Source organism: Adelges cooleyi, unplaced genomic scaffold (assembly GCF_023614345.1).
Source record: "Adelges cooleyi isolate 19-005CV unplaced genomic scaffold, UGA_ACOO_1.1 ACOO_flye_CR_arks_rails_tigmint_CR_PRNA_108, whole genome shotgun sequence".
Lineage (NCBI taxonomy): Eukaryota > Metazoa > Arthropoda > Insecta > Hemiptera > Adelgidae > Adelges > Adelges cooleyi.
Genome location: NW_026095761.1, coordinates 11,188,214 through 11,207,571, shown reverse-complemented (window position 1 = coordinate 11,207,571; position 19,358 = coordinate 11,188,214). Strand labels below are relative to the sequence as shown.

Sequence of the window (19,358 nt, the reverse complement as noted above, 5' to 3'; positions counted from 1 at the left end):
GCCAAGCGTAAGAAGGTAGTGGCATCGAATCTTTGGAGACAAGTATTTTTGTCTACTTGCATTTTTATTTAGTCGTTTCCGTTATTATATTTTCGGTTAATATTCGAATTGTTTTAGAATAATATTTTTTTAACACGGTATACGCGACGGTTTAAGGGCGAAAAAACTATGGTTATTTAATATTGTTAATTTTCATATGAATTTTTCTATCCGAGAACATTGGAAAGTGATCTACTTTTAATAAGAAATTATACTTATATATTATTAAGATTATTGTACTTACATTTTGATTGGCGTCGTGGACGTTCATGTGATGCCGAAATGGCGAACAATACCGAACTGGCATAAACGGCGGATGTAACGGGTGAAAAAGTGAAGAAGAAAAAAAAACAAGGGAGAAGAAAGCTACTCGAGGGAATCTCGACGAGTACTGCGCCTACACTTGACCTACACAACACCCGTCGGCGCACGTTATTAAAAGCTAAATAGGTACAACAAATCACTTACCAATATTAAACGGTCCGACGGATTGATGCGTCGACCCTCGAGCGCGTTCGCTGCGTCGTTATCGCGTTACCGCGACCGGTTACAAGTCCGGATACCGTAACGAGCCGCCGCCGTACATAAAACAATATTACCGCGTTAATACCGCCGACGACAATGTACTCCGTCCATGTACTTATATATATAATAATGTAATATGGTTTTATTATATTTTATTAAATTATTGTTATAAATATATTTTATCGGTCCGACGACGGCGATATTTTTAAAACGAACCCGTACAATCGCAGAGTTTAAGCGCGGTAAAAACGATTAGACCCGCGGTTGATAATTGAGATTTTTTAAACAATTCTTTTGGAAATTCGACCTCGCACAAACGGTGTTAATATAATATATTATTACACGCATTCACACACTCGCACACACGGTTAGGTATAATATCATATATATTGTGTTATGCGACGATGATGATCGTGTGCCTGCCGGAGTTGGTGAGAGAGGCGATCAACCGAGCCGGACTGCGTGTACGGTTCAATCCACACGACTGCGTACGTCTGGTCCGCGGTGGCGTCTCGCGGGCATACGCGTTCTTCGGCCGGCACTCGCGACACCGGCAGACTCCACCCCGCCTCGTCGCGACCCCCTAGACACCGGTGGGCGGAGTCCAAGGGGCCGCCGCCGCCGCTCTGCACAGCCCTCGCGACGATGCCGCGGTTGTCCGTCGCGCGCTCGGACGGCGGCGGCCGTCGCGACACCGCCAAACCGAGTCTGCCCCATTCGCATTGTACCGGCATACGGGACGCGCGGTACGCTGGCACTGTTTTACATTGGGGGCCTCGTCCAATAATGTATAATTTGGGCTTACACGCAGTCCACGTAATTACGTTAATTAACAATGTTAACTGTTTGACCGTCTCGGTTACCTTTTTCAAATTTCACATGTAAAGGGCCTTACCCAAACTACCCTTAGACTATGTCAAAAAATAAAAAAATAGAAGGAAGCCCGTAAGACAAAACGTCCACGGACAGAAAACGTTATCATTTACAATCTTACTATTCATTAGACTATACAAATAAATTGAAAAATTAATATATGTCACGCTTACGACGTTTACTTCAACAAGGGTGAAAAAATACAGTTTTGTAAAGTTAAAATGGCAAAACTGAAACCCCTATCCACGAACCAAACAGTTATTTATCAATAGTAATTCACGATACGAATATAATTCTTTCTATTGCACCAATGTCCTATATAATTATCGTTTAACAAAAAAATGCTCTAACTTGTTTTCAAAGTTAGACTACTCTACACAACAAACAAATATTACTTGCTTCAAAATATTGTCAACAACTGTTATATTTTAGTCACATTAAAGTTTTATGAATTTTGAATTATTATTTTAGATACTATTTATAGATGTCTAATGAAAAGTATTTGGCCATACTTATCTATTTAAAAAAACTGAATACCAAAACTGTATAAAAAAAATCAAATTACTCAGTTATTAATTGTTTTTTTTTCCATTACCTTTGTTTAGTATTATTTTAAAGCAATTTTTTTGTTGTAATATATTTCTTTTTAAGTATCTGTTTACCAATATTGCTTTTTTTAAGACTTAAAAGTAATAGCATGAAAAATAATAACAATATAAAGTTTAACGACAGATATCTATCATTTCATCTATCATATCATTTCATTTCACGGGTAGGTTTTTTTTGTCGAGCTAGAAAAGTTATAAAGTTATAAAGTTTTACCCTTACTTTTTATCCATGTGTTGTCAAATCCCTCGCGATGACTTTGGAAGGTTGGTCATATTCTTTTTTAGTTAAAAGCTTAGGAATAAGGCTACCCTGACGGCTAACACATAAAACGTTTACCGATAAGAAACAAAATATGCAGCGTAACTTGGGAAATAATAAGACATGTCAAGAGAATAGAAAGAAAGAATACATAAATATTTTTGGGGACGATTGTCTTTACTATGACTTGAACGAAAGTTTAGTTATGTTATAAATTACAATAGTACGTGTTTAATATTTGTAATATTTGATGGTAAGTAAGGCTATACAAATTTTCTCTAGCTTTTTTTTTTCTAAAAAGGAAATAGAGCTCAAATTGTAGTCGAGTGTGTTAACACTTTCAGATTAACCTTTACAGAAATGTTCTGTTATAACAGGACTCCGGGTGTCCTTTTATTGCACATACATTGATATACACATCTGATATTGGGCTTATAACATTGTAATAACCCACATATTGTGTACGTCTAATCCAAGCGAATTGTTTCACTCAACCATGTAGAAATTCAAGTAACATATTGTACATACTATGTATAATATGTGCGCCAGTTGTAACCAATACCGCCACAGTTCCTATACAGAATACAATACAAATACCATATGCAAGACAATATTATAATACTGCAATATTACAGTGTACGAATTACACGGACTAAATGAGTCAACGACACGATACGTGTGTGTTTCTCTGCGATCCGAAACACCGTCGTCCCCCAAGTGCAGCAGCAGCAGCAGCAGCAGCAGCAACACACATCATCCGAATTATGAACACTTCGCATCACACGGGCCGACCGAAGCATACTAATAATAATGTATATAATATTATATGTATATATATACATATTATATCGTGTGTGTTGTGCTCGGCGTCGTTTGTGTGTTAAAAGCGATTTTTCCATACTCATTGCATTTTTGTGTGTGATTTTTGGGGCATAAAGATATGTGGCGTGAAATTCGCAATTACGTATTATATTAATACTTTGATTATATATATATACATATGTGTTCCCAACCGCCGCCATACCTAATCTCATACAGAGCAATAAAAAGTATCTACAATATAATTGGCCCCGGCTAACGACAGCTATACATAATATATTTTCTACGCTGTGAAAGAACGGTAAATGTGTATTCGGCCACACTCCCGTTCACTATATTATTATAATGTGTTATATGGCCTATAGTACATGATATTATTAACATCTACAGGTATGTGTACTTTCGCCAAAATCCCATTTTAACGAACTCCTTCTGGTTAAATGAACTGTGCTTTTGCGCCAAAAGAAAAACAACCTTTCTTTTTTATTATGTATATAGGCCTAAGCGCGTAATGATTCCGTCCACCTTGATCCTCTGCAGGCGTTGACGGCCATAATACTATCATTATAATATGTATCCTATCCGTATCGGCCGGTGAATATTGCAACAAAAAAAAATGTTCATTAGGTACCCTAATAGGTATTTTAGGTTATTATATAACTCTAGGTTATTTTAGGTACAACATTTACCAATAGCATTGCGATTTTCTACCGCTTTAACCGGTGGCATAGCCAAGGTATATTTGCATAATTATTGCGATGGGTATTTTCAAACTTTTAGTTTAAAACAATCTTGATTAAGTTTTCTAGAAAAAAAAATGTATAGTTCACTTCGGTTGTATAAATAAACTCAAGTAATACGAGCAGAATAACTAAAAGATACAAGCAACGGATATTTAACAATATTATACACTATAGTTATTGTAAACACTAAAAAAGTATAAATCAAACGTGCATTTTTGTATGTGTTACTTCATAACACATAGTACCTGCAGGCGATAGACACTTATAATATTATATAATTATATTATACATAAGTACATTAGATAAAACGTAATAATAATTGTTTATAATAAATAGAAGATCGAAGACATGATGTGTCACACATGCTAGTGTGTATGTTTCCCAGCCTTTAACTAAGTAGTAATTATATTAATATTCGAGACTAAGCCGATACGCCAGGTGCAAGCGAGACGAATCCCCGTACTCCATTATATTTTATAATGTTAACATTTTGTTATACACATAATCTTGTAACTCGGCGTAAAGCGATAAAACTATACACACTGGTAAAAGGCCATTCGTTTCTATGCGATTACGCCATAAGAAAAATTAAGGGCTTATGCGCATTAGAAGAAAATATTAAAATACAATTTGTATAATATTATCAACAATTTTTAAGTCGTATTTTTAGCAACAAAAAAAAAGTATTGAAAGCGAAAAGATTTAAAATAAATAAAAATAATTTATTGTAAATGTATTATTATTATTATTATTGCTATAAAAAAACAATATAAATATTCTTAATAGGTATACGTGTACTCATAATATATGTGCAATATGAATAATTTTAAAACTTTTTATTAAACGTATAATATTTTTCTTAACAAATTAATACTAATTTGTAATTGCACTTCCATGAAATTTTTTTAGAAGTAGCCTTATAGATAATTATACAAGGAACATGCAGGTAAGTATAATTAAAATTTTTTGAAAAAACAGTTTGGGGGGGGAGATGTTGACCCATTTTTAGAAATTTAGCTGAAAGGGGTGGTTTTTGTATGTTCGTTAAGGGACCCCTTTAATGATTTTCCAAAAAATCTCACTTGTTATGTCGCCTACACTAATATTAGAAACATTAAAAACATATATTCCATCTCGGCACACTCGCAATTGCTTTAATTTGAACACCGTGTAAATTAATATAGGGATTTTTTTTTCAAACAAACGAATAAGTTGTATGAAATGTATACTAAATTTTCCAACTGGGTTGTTAAATCTTGATGGAATTTGTTAGTTTGAAATAAACTAGCCGCGGATTTATACTATTGGGAGATATTATTGTGTGTTGACGGTTAAATTTCCATTTGTAGTTTTGTTCCCTATAAACTTCAATAATCCGTCATAGACTTACACACATCTTCAAATCTAATTCGAGGGAAGTTTTAAACGACAACCGTTACAAAGTTAAATTGCTTTAAACTTCGTATAACCGCATTGTATAAACTCGGCTGAAACTTAACGTACATACAAAGTAAGTGCCAATGACTATTTCCAACAGAGTTGTTAGCTAGTACTCGAGTTTAGAATTTTATACACACATAATCATTTTATAACTTTTATTTAAACATGATGTTTTCTTGGTTAATTATTTTGTTCGAATGTTGCAATATCTCACCTTTTACTAAGAATATAAAATAATATATTATACGTTTTTTAACATTGTAAAATCGTATCTTGTATAGGCATCATTTATATTTAAATATTTTTTTGACGAAACCAGAAATTTAATGAAGAAGGAAACGTTATTATTATTAACGGTATTTTTATTTATTTGTACAAACAAAGCTCATGACTATTATAATTATTTGGTGGAACAACTTAATGAAAATTTGCTACCTACGGCCATATTACAATTTAATATTATGATTTTTTAGATATTAAAACAGCGGCATATGCTTCAAAGCACATAATGTGATTATGTCTGTTCGTTGAGCATCGGTCGTTGCACTAATTAACAATTCGTTTATTTCTGGAACACATAAAATATACCCACGGGACACAAGTATCTTATTTTATTATTTATATAGATATTGTAGATTGATTTTGTATACTAATATATTATATTAATAATATTTTATTACAAATATTTCCCCAGTTTTAGAATCTACCTATATCTTCTATATATATTTCTAGTTTCTACAAACTAGGCATCCGAGTTATTCAACCGGATTTTATGTGCTTACTCTTGATTTCCCAGTTATATTTCTTAGATCAATTTTACAGTAGAAAAATTTCGTTTATAAATAACTATAGTGAAGCGCTATGATATGTTCACAGTACACCAAATTCAATAAGATATTATTTGGTTAAATCACTAATTAATAACACAAAATAGTTTTTTCAATATAGGTAACAGTGAAAATTGGTTTATTGAAATGAATTTCAGGGAATAATTAAAAAATATACATAATTATTTCGAAATTGAGTTAACATTTATTTTAATTTAGTTTATCTATTGTTAGGGTTTTACCATGAGATTGTATTAGATAAAAGGTTAGGTACCAAAGTTCTAGACCATTCTACACACATTTCTATACGACAAAACTTCACAACAAACTTGTATCTATTTATAATTTTTAATAATTTAATTAATTTTTATGGAATATTAGCATATTACCCATTGATATAACTACAAGATATTTTATTGAAAAGCTATAGTATATATTTTGTTATCTTATTTAAAACCGTAAAAAAAAGTAATTTAGTTCTAAGCTTAGATGACTTTAAATCGGGAAAAGTTTAAAATAAAAAAATAAAAATATATAGTATTGTATAAGAGTTGCCACGGTATAAAAATATGCTATCAGAATAATGCTAAACGAATATTATGCGACATTTTCTTCAATGGGCGGCCTAACCATTTGTTAAGGCCTATTTGTTTTAGCAAACATTTTAATTATTGATCAGCGCACGCTTTATGTTTCTTAATTATTTAAAAACGGTTAACATTTTATTTTCTCTAAAAATGGGCTTGACTATAAAATGCACCGAAAGTTCAACGATTCGCCAACAGGTAAATGAACGAACAGAAGCCGAAACAAGTACACAGTTTACAATTACAGCTATATAATTTTAAACAGGACCTACGTTATATTGTAACAATATAGGTAGATGCCTGTATTTAGACGATAATATACCTACTAATATTATATGCTACACTCTGTGACGCCCGCAACGGGGTTTAACATGTTAATATTCTATATTCTATAGTATTTTACCCGTTTCGGTAGGATTTGCGGTGATTTCAATTACTGTTCACACAGAGAATTATAATAGTAATGCTAAACGATGATAATAGGTGTGCGACAACGGCCGGCGCTATATCAAATTATACACGATCCAGTGGACACTTCCGACGTCGCCTGGTTGTTTATTATGTACCTATCTACCTATTATAATAATAGTAATAATATTAATATGTGTACCGCAGTGTTAGAGACACCGCAGAATAGGTTAGGCGGTGTAAAAGGGGTACATACGGTATGTACATACTGTACTACATATTGTACTTTATAGTATACATGTCTGTACATGTGCGTATACAAGTATACCTACACAATATAACATAGCGACGGGTCCGTTGCCGCCATTGGCCTCCCGGTCCGGACCAATTACTTCCGACCGAATAAGCCACGGCGGTCGTGGCGACAACCAACAAGACAAACAAGCGGTGTAACGGGATATATAGTAGAAAAGTAATTAATTTTTTTGTATTATGATATTATTGTTTATATTATCGTACACGGTACAATACACGTGTACCGATTAAATATTATAGCGTTTTACATAACAATGAATATATAAACACCTTAACAATTAATACATCCACAGACCACATAATATTATGTTCTACCATATCTGGTACCACACATTCGATAATATAACATTGTCTACATAATTATTGTATTAATATGAAAAATCCAGCCTAGTGGGATCGGGACAGGCGCTGATCGTTTAAGAAGAGACAAAATCACTTTGAATAAATGAGTTATAGATAAGGGTACAATATTTAAGAAACCGCCATGGGATTAGTCTATTATATAGCATCTCTGACGTTTACTTGAAAATATCCCAAACTTTATGGAATCGTTCTACTTATACAGTGGTGCCTACACAAGTTGAAATCAAAACTTTTTATTGCCATTGATAGGGACTCGAGTAGACTATGATTTTTAGTCGCACAAATAGAACCCAGAAAACAGATGTGTTAAACCCGGTTTAAAAATTATTTATACATTCCTTCAATGTACCATTGGATGATATTTTGGTAAGAGTTGATTTATAAAACCAAAGAAAATATACAATTTGTATGCACAAATAATAACAGTAAATAATACGAAAACAGAAAATAAATTGAAACCACCCCGAAAAGCATTGAAAGATTGTTTTTATATAAAATCCGCCAAGGAAATTTGTATTTTAACCAAATAAAACCAACGATCAATGACAAAAATTTACAGCACAGGAAAAATATATTTAAAGTTCATAATGATTGTATGTATAATATTTGAAGCCATATTTTAGCGAGAAATCAAATATTATGTTAATGTTTAAAAAATATTTTCTTAGTATTATAGATCAATGTAAATGATGCTATGAAACTTTAAGAGTATATAATTGAGAAAAGAGAATTTTAGGAAGTCTATTTTACTTAAAACATCTCACTTAATTTGAATTTACCACACAAATTTCGTTTCCCGTACAATTTTGTCGAATGATTGTAAAACATTAAAATTTACAACAATTCATTTTTTTTTTAAATATTTTACAAAAACTTCCGCACACAGAATACTTTCTCGTATCGAAGACCGAATGTCGATATTATAGCCGATACCTCTTGCAACACATACACTAAAGTAGATGTTTGACACTTTACTGTACTTAGGACCGCAAGTTTGTGGTTCTCAGAAATTATCGCATCCTTATCTGTATCGTATTTCTGCAGTAAACTCGCAATCATAGACATTTGTTCTTCTATTGTCGTAGAATTAGGTGAAATAACGGTAATGAGTTTCATGAAATCACCCTCCTCGTTCAATTTAAACAAGCTAGCGAATCATTCAAATGGTATTTGTATAATAATATTTGTACTTGTTCCGCCACCTGACAGTTGCACAACGATTTTAGTTTATCTAAACATGCCCAACATAAACGTAACATTATGGTACTAGCTTTAGTTTGTATATTTTATCGCTTTTTCTAATTGAGGAACTATAAATTCAGTAAAGTTATTTTTAACTGTAATCCAATTTTTTTATGCGCAATACTGTTTGTTGGATAGAATTCAATTGTTTTTCACACTGTAAAACAGAAAAATATGTTTTTTGAATTTAACTTTAAAAAGAATATGTAATATAACCAAGTTGTATTAACTGCCACTTCCTTATGTAAACGCAACAACATTTGCTAGGTTTTATTAATATATAATATACATCTTACACCAAAAATGGAAAACATCTGGTTTTCATCTGGCGTTCACTAAACGAAGAATTAAAAACAAAATTAAGTTTCGATTTGTTTTAATATTTTAGTTAGTCGATAAAAAAAATAGAACAAACGTAAACCAAATTCTGATCCATGGGATGGCGCTATGTTTACTCTACATAGCGTTTTACCAGCGAATAATATTATTATTATTGTCTTATCAGTATTTATTATGTTATCTCAGATCTTCCAGACGCAGCAACTCTATGGTACTGTCCTGTTTACATAATATTTTAGGTCAGAATAATTCGAAACTATAATGTTATACACATCTTCTCCTCCTCCTCCTCCTTCAGTATAATATTATAAATAACAATTATTAACTAAACCCTTATGTGCTATACACCTATATTATATTACGATACATACCAACTGCAGTTGTTTTATGTATATTTTGAATAAACATTGTGGTTAACGTTGTGGAATTAACGTTTAACTTCCATAACGATAACAACATACCTTTGCAAAGGTAACGTGGTTTGTTATCCCTTTTGATAATAAGCACACTAAGTTTTCGGTTAGTGCGTGCGTGGTCTTCTACAAACTAATGGTCAAGGAAAAGTGTTTACTTTGGTGAAGACTTTGTTTACATTTACGAGTATATATAATATATGTATTATAACATAAAGTAGTAATACCTATATGAAGTCACTTGTTCACTGGAATTTTGTTCAAAAATCGTTCATTGCTAACTGACAGCCAAGTAAATGGCGAACGATTGCATTTTTAACATTAATATAAAGCTGAGAAGTTGTTTTATAATAAAAAATGTGTATTTTGTGCAAATTAGGGTCGGACTGAGTCGGATGGCAAGTGGACAATTAATGCTCACTGGGCGCTCCAGATTTAGGTTATAGGGCCAATATATATTTTACTATACTTTAAGGCTGACGGTATTTCATGTAGAACGAAATAGTTGTACCGGTGTTTTGTATTTTTCTTATTGAAAATAATTATTTCGTCTTCTATTTCTGAACAACCCCATTTTTTTGGCTAAAAATCCTACATAACGGTATTATTCTGAAAAAAATAAAAATAATACTTAGGTTAGTTTTTTATGATTTTTAACGTATTGAGCTGTTTACTAGTCAGAAAAAAAAACGCGGTAAAAGTCATAGCCAAAAGGATGAAAAATTTGAATTTCTCGTGGAAACCGAAACCGTTGACCAGTACGAATAGTATACACTGATAGGAACGAATCCCACCACCACCGTGCGCTGGACACGATAAGAAGAATAACAGTATATACAAATGCCTGTTTGGTCGCTAAAATCGATTAACCGTGTAAAATCGAATCGGCAGCATAATCTTGCGGAAAAAAAAGACATTTCAAACCAAACTACTCAGAACACAATATATATATGTATATGCATTTGTACAGTGCAACCTAAATACGCGAGTGGTATTTTGATTTGTTTCATCTTGGCTGAAATGAAATTTTTTTTTTGAATAGCAACGGAATAGTAAATCGAGTAAATATATAGAACATTCAGCAGACCACGAAACGACGGCCGTAGCTTTTTTATATATTATGTACAATTTATATATATGTATCCGTTTTGGCGTTCCTATAACGTACACGCTTTTGTAAACGGGGTACGGGACGTATAGCTATGATATATTATTGTAATACGCATTCGGACTTAAATCATCCGTCTGGCGAGCTCGCCATATTGGGTTAATGCAAATGGTTAAAATCACAAAAACCGTATTATAATGTTACATATAGGTAAGGGGCCCATTTGGAAATTTATGTGTAGTCTGCTAGAATGTAAACGGCATAGCCGGACGGACGATAACACGATTTCCAAGCAATACGACGACTTTGGAATACAAAACAATATAGAATTTACATGCAATGCTCTCGAAGTAGACTATACGTATAATTTGTTTAAAGTTCAAATGTATGCGAGCCAATCTTGTACAATACACTGCAGTGTTGCGGGTAAAACTATTCTACTAACGATAAACCTACAAATTTAATGTATTATTATAATACTCATCAGGTTGATATAATGAATAATACATTAGTTTAAAGCACAGTCAGAAAGTATTATACTTGAGTAGTAGTATAAGTAGTAGTAGTAGTAGTAGTAGTAGTAGTAGTAGTAGTAGTAGTAGTAGTAGTAGTAGTAGTAGGAACTTAGTAAGTAAGTAAAGAAGGTCCAGTGTAAAAAAAAAAAATTGATTAGAAATTGTTGAGAAAGGTACACCGAAGGTAGATCTAGAATGGAACTCATTCTAGATCTACCTTCGGTGTAATAATTTTCAGACCTTGCATGAAAAAGCGAAATAAAGAAAAAGTTTCCACCCCTTCTAGGGTAGAGGGTTTACGGTATTTGTTTGAGTTGTCACCGTTTATCGGTAGTACATAGTCTTAAGAATATTCGACACAAATTTGAAACTAATTTGGGATTATTTTTACATCGAATAGTGTAATTCAACAAACATTTTTTTTCCAATCGAATTTTAATTATCAATGCTTAACTTCTAATAATCAATATCGTTTTTCATTGAATTTGGTTGAGTGTGCGAGCTCGGATTCAAAACTTTTGCCATTTATAGGTTCTTTTAAGTAAAGCCTGGATCGTACGAGGGCGCGTACTCTCTTATTTGTGGCACACGAGTCGTGTATGGTTTATACTAAGCTGCGTGTGCGGTTATCTTAGTCCCGATAATATGATTGATGATCAAACTTGGACTACTGGTATAAAAATAAAAAAAAACACGATTTTCGATTTATTTTCGCCGAAGGACGATCAAAACCGATAAAACTTTCACATATAGGTAGGTAGGTATACCGTGTACAAGAGCAAATGCGGATGCAATCACCGATGGTTATCGCCCGTTGATCATACTATTATTGTACGTGTATGTGTATTATAATATCAAACACAATATACCTACATATATATATATAGTTTCGGCGTGTGTTTATCGTTTTCACTCGAACCCTTTCTCAACAGTTGTTTAATGTCCCATACAGGCTGAATATCGTCGCATCGGTCCGGTGATAAATGTGCTCGCCGGCCGAAAAAAACGATATCATTGTGCATAATAATAGATATACACTAGCGACACTATTACAATATATACGTATATATTTTAAAACACACATATTGAACAATCTGAACAACACCGAAGCCGATCCACTGCGGTAGTGGTCCGACAATCGTGACAGGTACAGAGACGGATGAGAAGGAGATGGCCCCGGCGCCGGTGGTCGTCACTGTCACCAAACCGTCAGGCGTTATATACCTTTAAATAGAGAGATACCGATCCCGGTGCTCTGGACCCACGGCGAACACCCGACCATCTCGCCGCCGCCGTAAAGAGGACCATATCGCTCTATTGTATTGTCATTTTTTTTTTTTCGTGTTATTGTTTAAACACTATATGGGTTACATAGCTATGGTACGAGAAATTAACCGTGTACATTATCGTGCGCCCCCAAACTATCTCAGAACAACTGTAAACATTCTTACTACATCCATGGACTTATGCCATCAGATAATGACGTTTCTCAAGCGTACCGTTATTACATATAAACCCTATTAGTAAATCCTAGACCTCCAAAATTATTTACAGTACCGATTTCAGCAACACACAACATAAGCAGTTATATAAAAAATAAAATAAATCCCACTAATGTTTTCTGATAATTCCTTGAAAAGTAATGTAGAAGTAAAAAAGTTGATTTTAAAATTAACAACAATACTTACAGAATTCAGTGAAGTTAGAATATAAACTACTTATTTTTATTTTATTTTAAATGTCAAAATATCCGTTTGAAAGTGTAGGATTTCCTAAAAATGTTGACGGGTTGATGATAAATTTTGGAATTTAACGTTTTTTAATTGTCAACGAAGGAGGGAGGTGTTGGTCGTTGGAAAATGATAGATATTTAATTGTGCGCATTACCCAATTTCATTTCTCTACCCGGTCATATGTCATCTACACTTTAAAGTTTAATGTTACAGACTAGGCAACCTTTTTAGAAAACCGTTCATTTCAGTACGGCTACTTTGATGTTTTAATTTCTAAATTATAAAAAAAATTGTTTGAAAAAAAACAAATTACGGTTTTATTACTTGGTCAAATAAATATTGCCTTGTAGTCATTAAACAATCGCCTGATAACCGATTCTTCTTCTTGAAGTTCCTATCCGTTTCGGATGTTGGAAACCATATTGAATATTGCTTCTCTTTCTAACGTTGAACGAAATAGTTCAATAATTTTTGTTGTACTAAACCAGTCCCGGAGATTTTTTAACCAAGATATCCTTCGTCTGCCAACACTTTTCTTGCCTTCTATTTTTGCTTGAAGTATAAGTTGCAGCAATCCATTTCTTTGGTTATTTCTCATTATTATGACCAAGGTATTTTAATTTTGTTTTTATAGTCTTTAGTTACTCTTTTTCCTTTTGCATTCTTTGTAGTACATACACGTTGGATACTCGATCTGTCCATGAGATATTTAGGATACGGCGGTACAGCCACATTTCCAATGCCTCAATTTTCTTACTCGATGTTTCAGTTTATGTCCATGTTACGGCACCGTATGATAAAATAGGAAAGATGTAACATCCTAATATTCTAATCTTAGTGCCCAGTAAAAAATCATTTTTACGAATGCACCTCTGGCTATCTCAATCCGGCATTTAACTTCCATCCCATGTTCCCAGTCCTCGTTTACCCATGCACCGAGATAGCTATACTTTTGAACCTTTTCTATTTGCTGTCCCTTAATTAATAGCTTTTCTCTTACATTTTGTTTTTTCGAAATTACCATATTACCGATAACCGATTACCAAATACTATAATGTCGTTATTTTGAGCCACTGATTTTGTTGTCTTTTTTACTTAAAATTAAAAAAAAAAAAAACATTAACTGATAAATAACAATAATAATTATTGTAGTGCGGTCGGCAATAGTCGTTTTAAGGGGCTCGTTGGAAAATAATAACATGTACCTCTACTACTCGTTACCGCGTTGCTTTTTCGTATCGACCCCGTTCGGCGGCGGCATTTTCTTTGGTTATAATATTGTATTATAGAAGACGCACACAATAACAACTATGTGTGTATGTTTATTGTGTACATTGTTGTTTACCTATATATTATTATGTACAATACACACGAGCGCCGCCGCGGCCGCTGAGTTGATCGGTTCCACGCTCTTGAACATCATCTCCGCCACGGCCTCGCGTATATAATATTATATTATATTACTCGGTCATAACAAAAAAATACACACACACACAATAAAAATGGGGTTTCGGATTTTCGGTCGTGATACGCTTACACCTACGTCGGTAGCGTTTACAAACGACTTTTTCATGATGTGTCTTTGGCCGGCCCGACGCTTTTTGCTCTCGCCGTTGTTGTACACAGCATTGACCGCCGCCGTCGTTGTGTGAACACACTCGGCTTGTGTGTAATTAGCGCGTTTTTCACTCGACCGCCATCGCCGCCGACAGGATCATAAGCAGACCGACAGTGTCATTAACACTGTTAGATACACACAAACGCATCTAACCACCGGCAGAACCCATTTTTTTCCATCACGATTTCGTAACCGATTCGGTATGTAATTATTAGTTTCTAATATATTTAACTAGCTCAAATACTGGTAAATTGTTACCGGACAAAAATATAATTATCACCGTTCGAACAGCGTGAATTAGGCAAGACCGGCAGCAGAGTTCGAATCATTGTCGGAGATCCGGACAGGGGGGGTAGAGATTCTAAAAACTTTATTAACTTAAAATTAGTGCCGCCCAATAGATCACTTGCCCCTCATTGTCGTCTTTTGTACAGCCCCGAGTATAACGTTGACAGCAAATGCATTATATTTGAATATTTTTTTATTATTCAAAATCAACATTACAGGGCTATGTATATACGAGACATATGGGAGATTCATAGAAAAATGCACACATAATATTATACAGAAAAAAACAAAAAATCTACTCCGTTTTCTATCGTAGACAGTGTACGAATCGAAAATGTCACGGTTCGACCACAGAATAGATAAAATCTATGTCATCTATGTTATTCTGTGGTTAGACCATCGTGGCGGTACTTAAAAATTCGTTTAATTCTTCGACCGAACACGAGTGATTGTTCGAGTTGGACGCCTTCGCCAACATTTCGGCCACTTGCTCGTCCGTGAACTTAAGACCGCAACTGTAGGCAGCGGCGAGCAAGTGTTGAGCTCGCATTCGACCGTCGTAAGAGCTCCCAATGATGGAGAAAACCCGACACACATCCAAGGGAGTCAGAGTCGCGTCGCAGAGTACTCGTTCGAAAATTGTCAAAAACTGATTGTAAGACACGGCCGAAGTACACGGTTCTACATCGGCAACACCCAAGATGTTGACCATCTCCAAGGCGTCCGGCTCTATGCCCAGACCGCGAAGTGCCACCCTAACGTCGGACGTGCTAACTTCTCCTGTACCGTGCTTGTCCAGAATTTTAAAGGCCGTGCTGACTTCGGCCTTTTGAGCGGCCGTCATCGTAAGTCGAGGTCCGCGCAAACACCGCTTTTGAGATTCCGACAGTTGATACTGTACTTTGTCGGCCATCGCAGTTGTTAAGCATTATACAAACAAAAAAACAAACCACGAGATTCATATGAGATTAACATTAAAACGGACGTCGTCGTCTTGGCGATTTTATTTATAATCTAAATAGTATACACATTATTCCTACATATATAATACAATAAAAGAAATTTGTCTTAAAATCTTTATTATATTATTAAATGATAAAAATCGTACTTTTCAAGTTAAAATATGGTTACAATATATTATATACAATAATAAAAACTAATTTTGATAAAATACTTGAGTATAAACATTAACATTTTTCAACAATGTTGAAGGCTCGGTGATTGGTCCAAACTATAAAACCAACAAAGTATTGTGGAACACAGAATTATAGTTTTAAAAGTTAATCTTCAAAACTATATTTTGTGTTTGAACATTATAAATTATCTTTAACATAGTTAAGATAGTGTACAAAATTATTTTGAGTAAAGCATTTATTTTAAATAAATTGTTTAAATAATTAGGATTTATTTAACAAAACCGATATTTTAGGTGTTCTAAAAAGTCGAAGACTTAACTGGACATATGACATGACACATTGTGTGGTGAGCGGAGGGTAGAATAGTAAACAAGGTCAAACAAACCCAAGATAACAACTAAGACAGCGGTGGAGCGACCGATTAAGAGAAGATCTGAAGCTCCTAGAAATCAGAGATGGAGAAAGGTTAGCGTTGGATAGAGAGGCATAGTGGAAGTGGCGATGGGCCTAAACGGCCTCGAATAAGCCATAGAAAAAAAAACGTTTATTTAATTGAAAAATGTACTGTTTCGTGAAATTCTCAAGAGTCTGTATAATTTGCGTTCAACTACGTAGTACATTTACATAAACAGTTGACCTAGAAAAATACAAACTAGACCCAAATTGTTTATTGTCGGTGCGTCCCCGTTGCTAATAAACTAGATAAATGTACTTTTGCTGTCCCTTTAAGTCAACACGTTATGTGAATTATTATTTATTGATCGTTTTGCTTTGGTGCGAGTGTTAAGTTGAAGACTGTCTTACTTTTCTCGCCTCTTGCTAAATATTTTAATTTCTGGCCAATGTAATTATTATTAGTTGAGCTAAAAAAAAGAAGAATAAGTGAAATACTCATCCTTATAAAGCTTACAGTTTTTCCACCGTCAGGTAATCAATAAAACCAGTAGCGAGGCGTAAGTTTTAATGACGGGTAGTCAATAAAAAAATATCGTACTATTAAAGTTTGCTGTCCACAAAGAAGAACAGAGAAACGTCACGGAAGTTTTTTACACTGAACCAAATTCCCCAATTAACTTTTTATTATCAGATGGCTCCAAGTCCAATACAAGAGAGAGATAAGGAATGGGTGCGTAATAGCACCTTCCCCTCCTTCTTGTTTAAAATGTATTTAAGTTTAATTTACATTTTACACCGTTTACAGAATCAATTCAGACTGCATTTTTTTATCCAAATGAAACATTCTTTTAGTTTCATGATATGCCGTTTTTATGTGCTGTCTCATTTGGAATGCCGCATATCAAATATAGGTATTGCGTTATTTTCGCCTCCTAAACGTTTTATGGTCGCTCAGCAGGTAGTAATTTTTTTTTTGTTTCTGTTTTCTTGTAATAAACGGACGGACTGACGGCGGTCGTTTACGTTCCGCCAAAAGCTTATTAATATCGGTCCGTTAATTGATATTGTGTCATTTTATTTATACTTATATGTACATAATAATGATAATATTATAATATAAAGAAAACCAGTCGTTGGATTTGTCAGTGTGGAATTGTATATAATCGATTCGTCCGTGTAGATGGTAAACCGCTGATATTTTGATGTTGCTGCGGCGGCGCGACAAGTAGTGGTGTACCACGGGGTCGGTCTTATGCAAGAAGAACTAATACTCACTTATATTATACTATTATATATATACAAACACAAAACAACAAACGAGCCTTCACACGGCCTGTCATAACGCCACGCTGTCACATTCTTAAAAATGATACGGCAATGATAGCGCATATATAAATGTATATTATAACATACGAATCGGTCTTTTGATGTGACCGAGTGCATAATATAGTATATTATAATAGTAATGAAATTATAATGAATTACCAGGAGGTAGCGTTAGATAGAGAAGAAATGAAAATAAGTGTGTGATGTAGCAGTGGGACTAAACGGCATTTGAAGTTATTACAGTTATTATAAAAATGCTTATTGTGAGTTAATACGATGTTAAGAAAATCCACTCAAAGTATTACCTTTAATCGACAAGTAGAAAACCCAATAAAATAGTATTAGATTTTTTTTTTTTTAATTCAAGAAGATATCAATTGCGTATTTTAAACAACAATGAAAGAGAGATTATATGAAAAATTGCCAAGAAGGTTACTCTGACTAATACTTTTATGAAATACCAGCATGAGTTGATATGGATTGGCTTAGATTTGGTTTAGTATTTTTAAATATAAAAAAAAAAATTGGGCATGACCTTAGCTTGGATAATGCTACAAATTTGTTTAAAAAATGATTATTATCAAAAAGTTTTAAATTGAATATTTCAAAACTCATGAATATGCAATAAACCACACATGGCAACTTGAAAACTGACTACGGTCAACATTTTCCCTATTTTTTAAATTTTCCTTAGTAAAAAAAGTTAAGAAACTCCTCCATACTCCTCCATAAACCCCCAATGATCATATTCCTTATTCCACTCCATATTTCTCCATTATTCTCCATTATTCTCCTCCATATACGTGTGAGAATGTGAGTGTGTGTGTAAGTTATTTACAAATTCTGAAACCAGATTTACAATTATTTACAATTAATTTACAACATTTTGACACTAATTTGGAATTGATACGATAATGTAAAGGGGCCAACTTCATGTACATTGAGTTGACGCGTTATTCGTACTTTGGGGCTTACAAAAATAATACACTTATAGGTTGTTGTACAAGGCGAAAGATCAATTAATATAAGTGATTTTTTTTTCTTTGAAAAAACATTAGAATTATTTGAAAAAACTAATCATACACAAGTGTACAAACAACCAATTTCTAAGAAATTATATGTTATTACATTACTTATACTTTGTGTTATCGACATTATTTTTGTGCATGTGAAACGAAACCCATAATGATTAAAAAGCTTCTTCGGAGCAAAGCTTCTTTTTATTTCAATAAAATTATCAAAAGTCGTCGTGGTTACAATATATTCTTGCAGTATTCGCAGTGTTTCAAACATAAGTATACTTCTCTTTATTGAAAGTAGTTTTATTCCACTCGGAGCTTTAAATATGACAGTTTATAAAAAAACTGTACTTGCTCAACCAATTAACATACCGAATGTACTTTGCCAATGTTACACAAAAAACGCTTAGGTTATACAC

The 19,358-nt window shown here is 33.6% G+C and overlaps 2 protein-coding genes across 3 annotated transcripts in view; both read right to left on the bottom strand.

Moving 5' to 3' along the window:
• The window catches only part of LOC126844053 (paired box protein Pax-6-like), a 33,280-nt gene extending 32,218 nt beyond the window's left edge, over positions 1–1,062 (bottom strand). The window contains exons 1-2 of one of the 2 annotated variants that reach the window (XM_050581906.1): positions 508–1,062; positions 284–447 (exon numbers count right to left, since the gene is read on the bottom strand). In XM_050581906.1, coding sequence (XP_050437863.1) covers positions 284–346 — 63 coding nt within the window. In that variant the 5' untranslated portion in view covers positions 347–447; positions 508–1,062. The remainder of the gene's footprint in view (positions 1–283; positions 448–507) is intronic. The other variant, XM_050581916.1, reaches the window with a different exon arrangement.
• A 14,391-nt stretch (positions 1,063–15,453) lies between these two features.
• LOC126841051 (centrin-1-like) lies at positions 15,454–15,906 on the bottom strand. Its single transcript, XM_050577284.1, has one exon. The coding sequence runs from the start codon at positions 15,904–15,906 to the stop codon at positions 15,454–15,456; it is 453 nt and encodes a 150-aa protein (XP_050433241.1).
• Positions 15,907–19,358: the final 3,452 nt, after the last annotated feature.

Coding starts and splice junctions, on each gene's coding strand:
- LOC126841051 (XM_050577284.1), bottom strand. CDS start 15,906: ATGACGGCCGCTCAAAAGGCCGAAGTCAGCACGGCCTTTAAAATTCTG.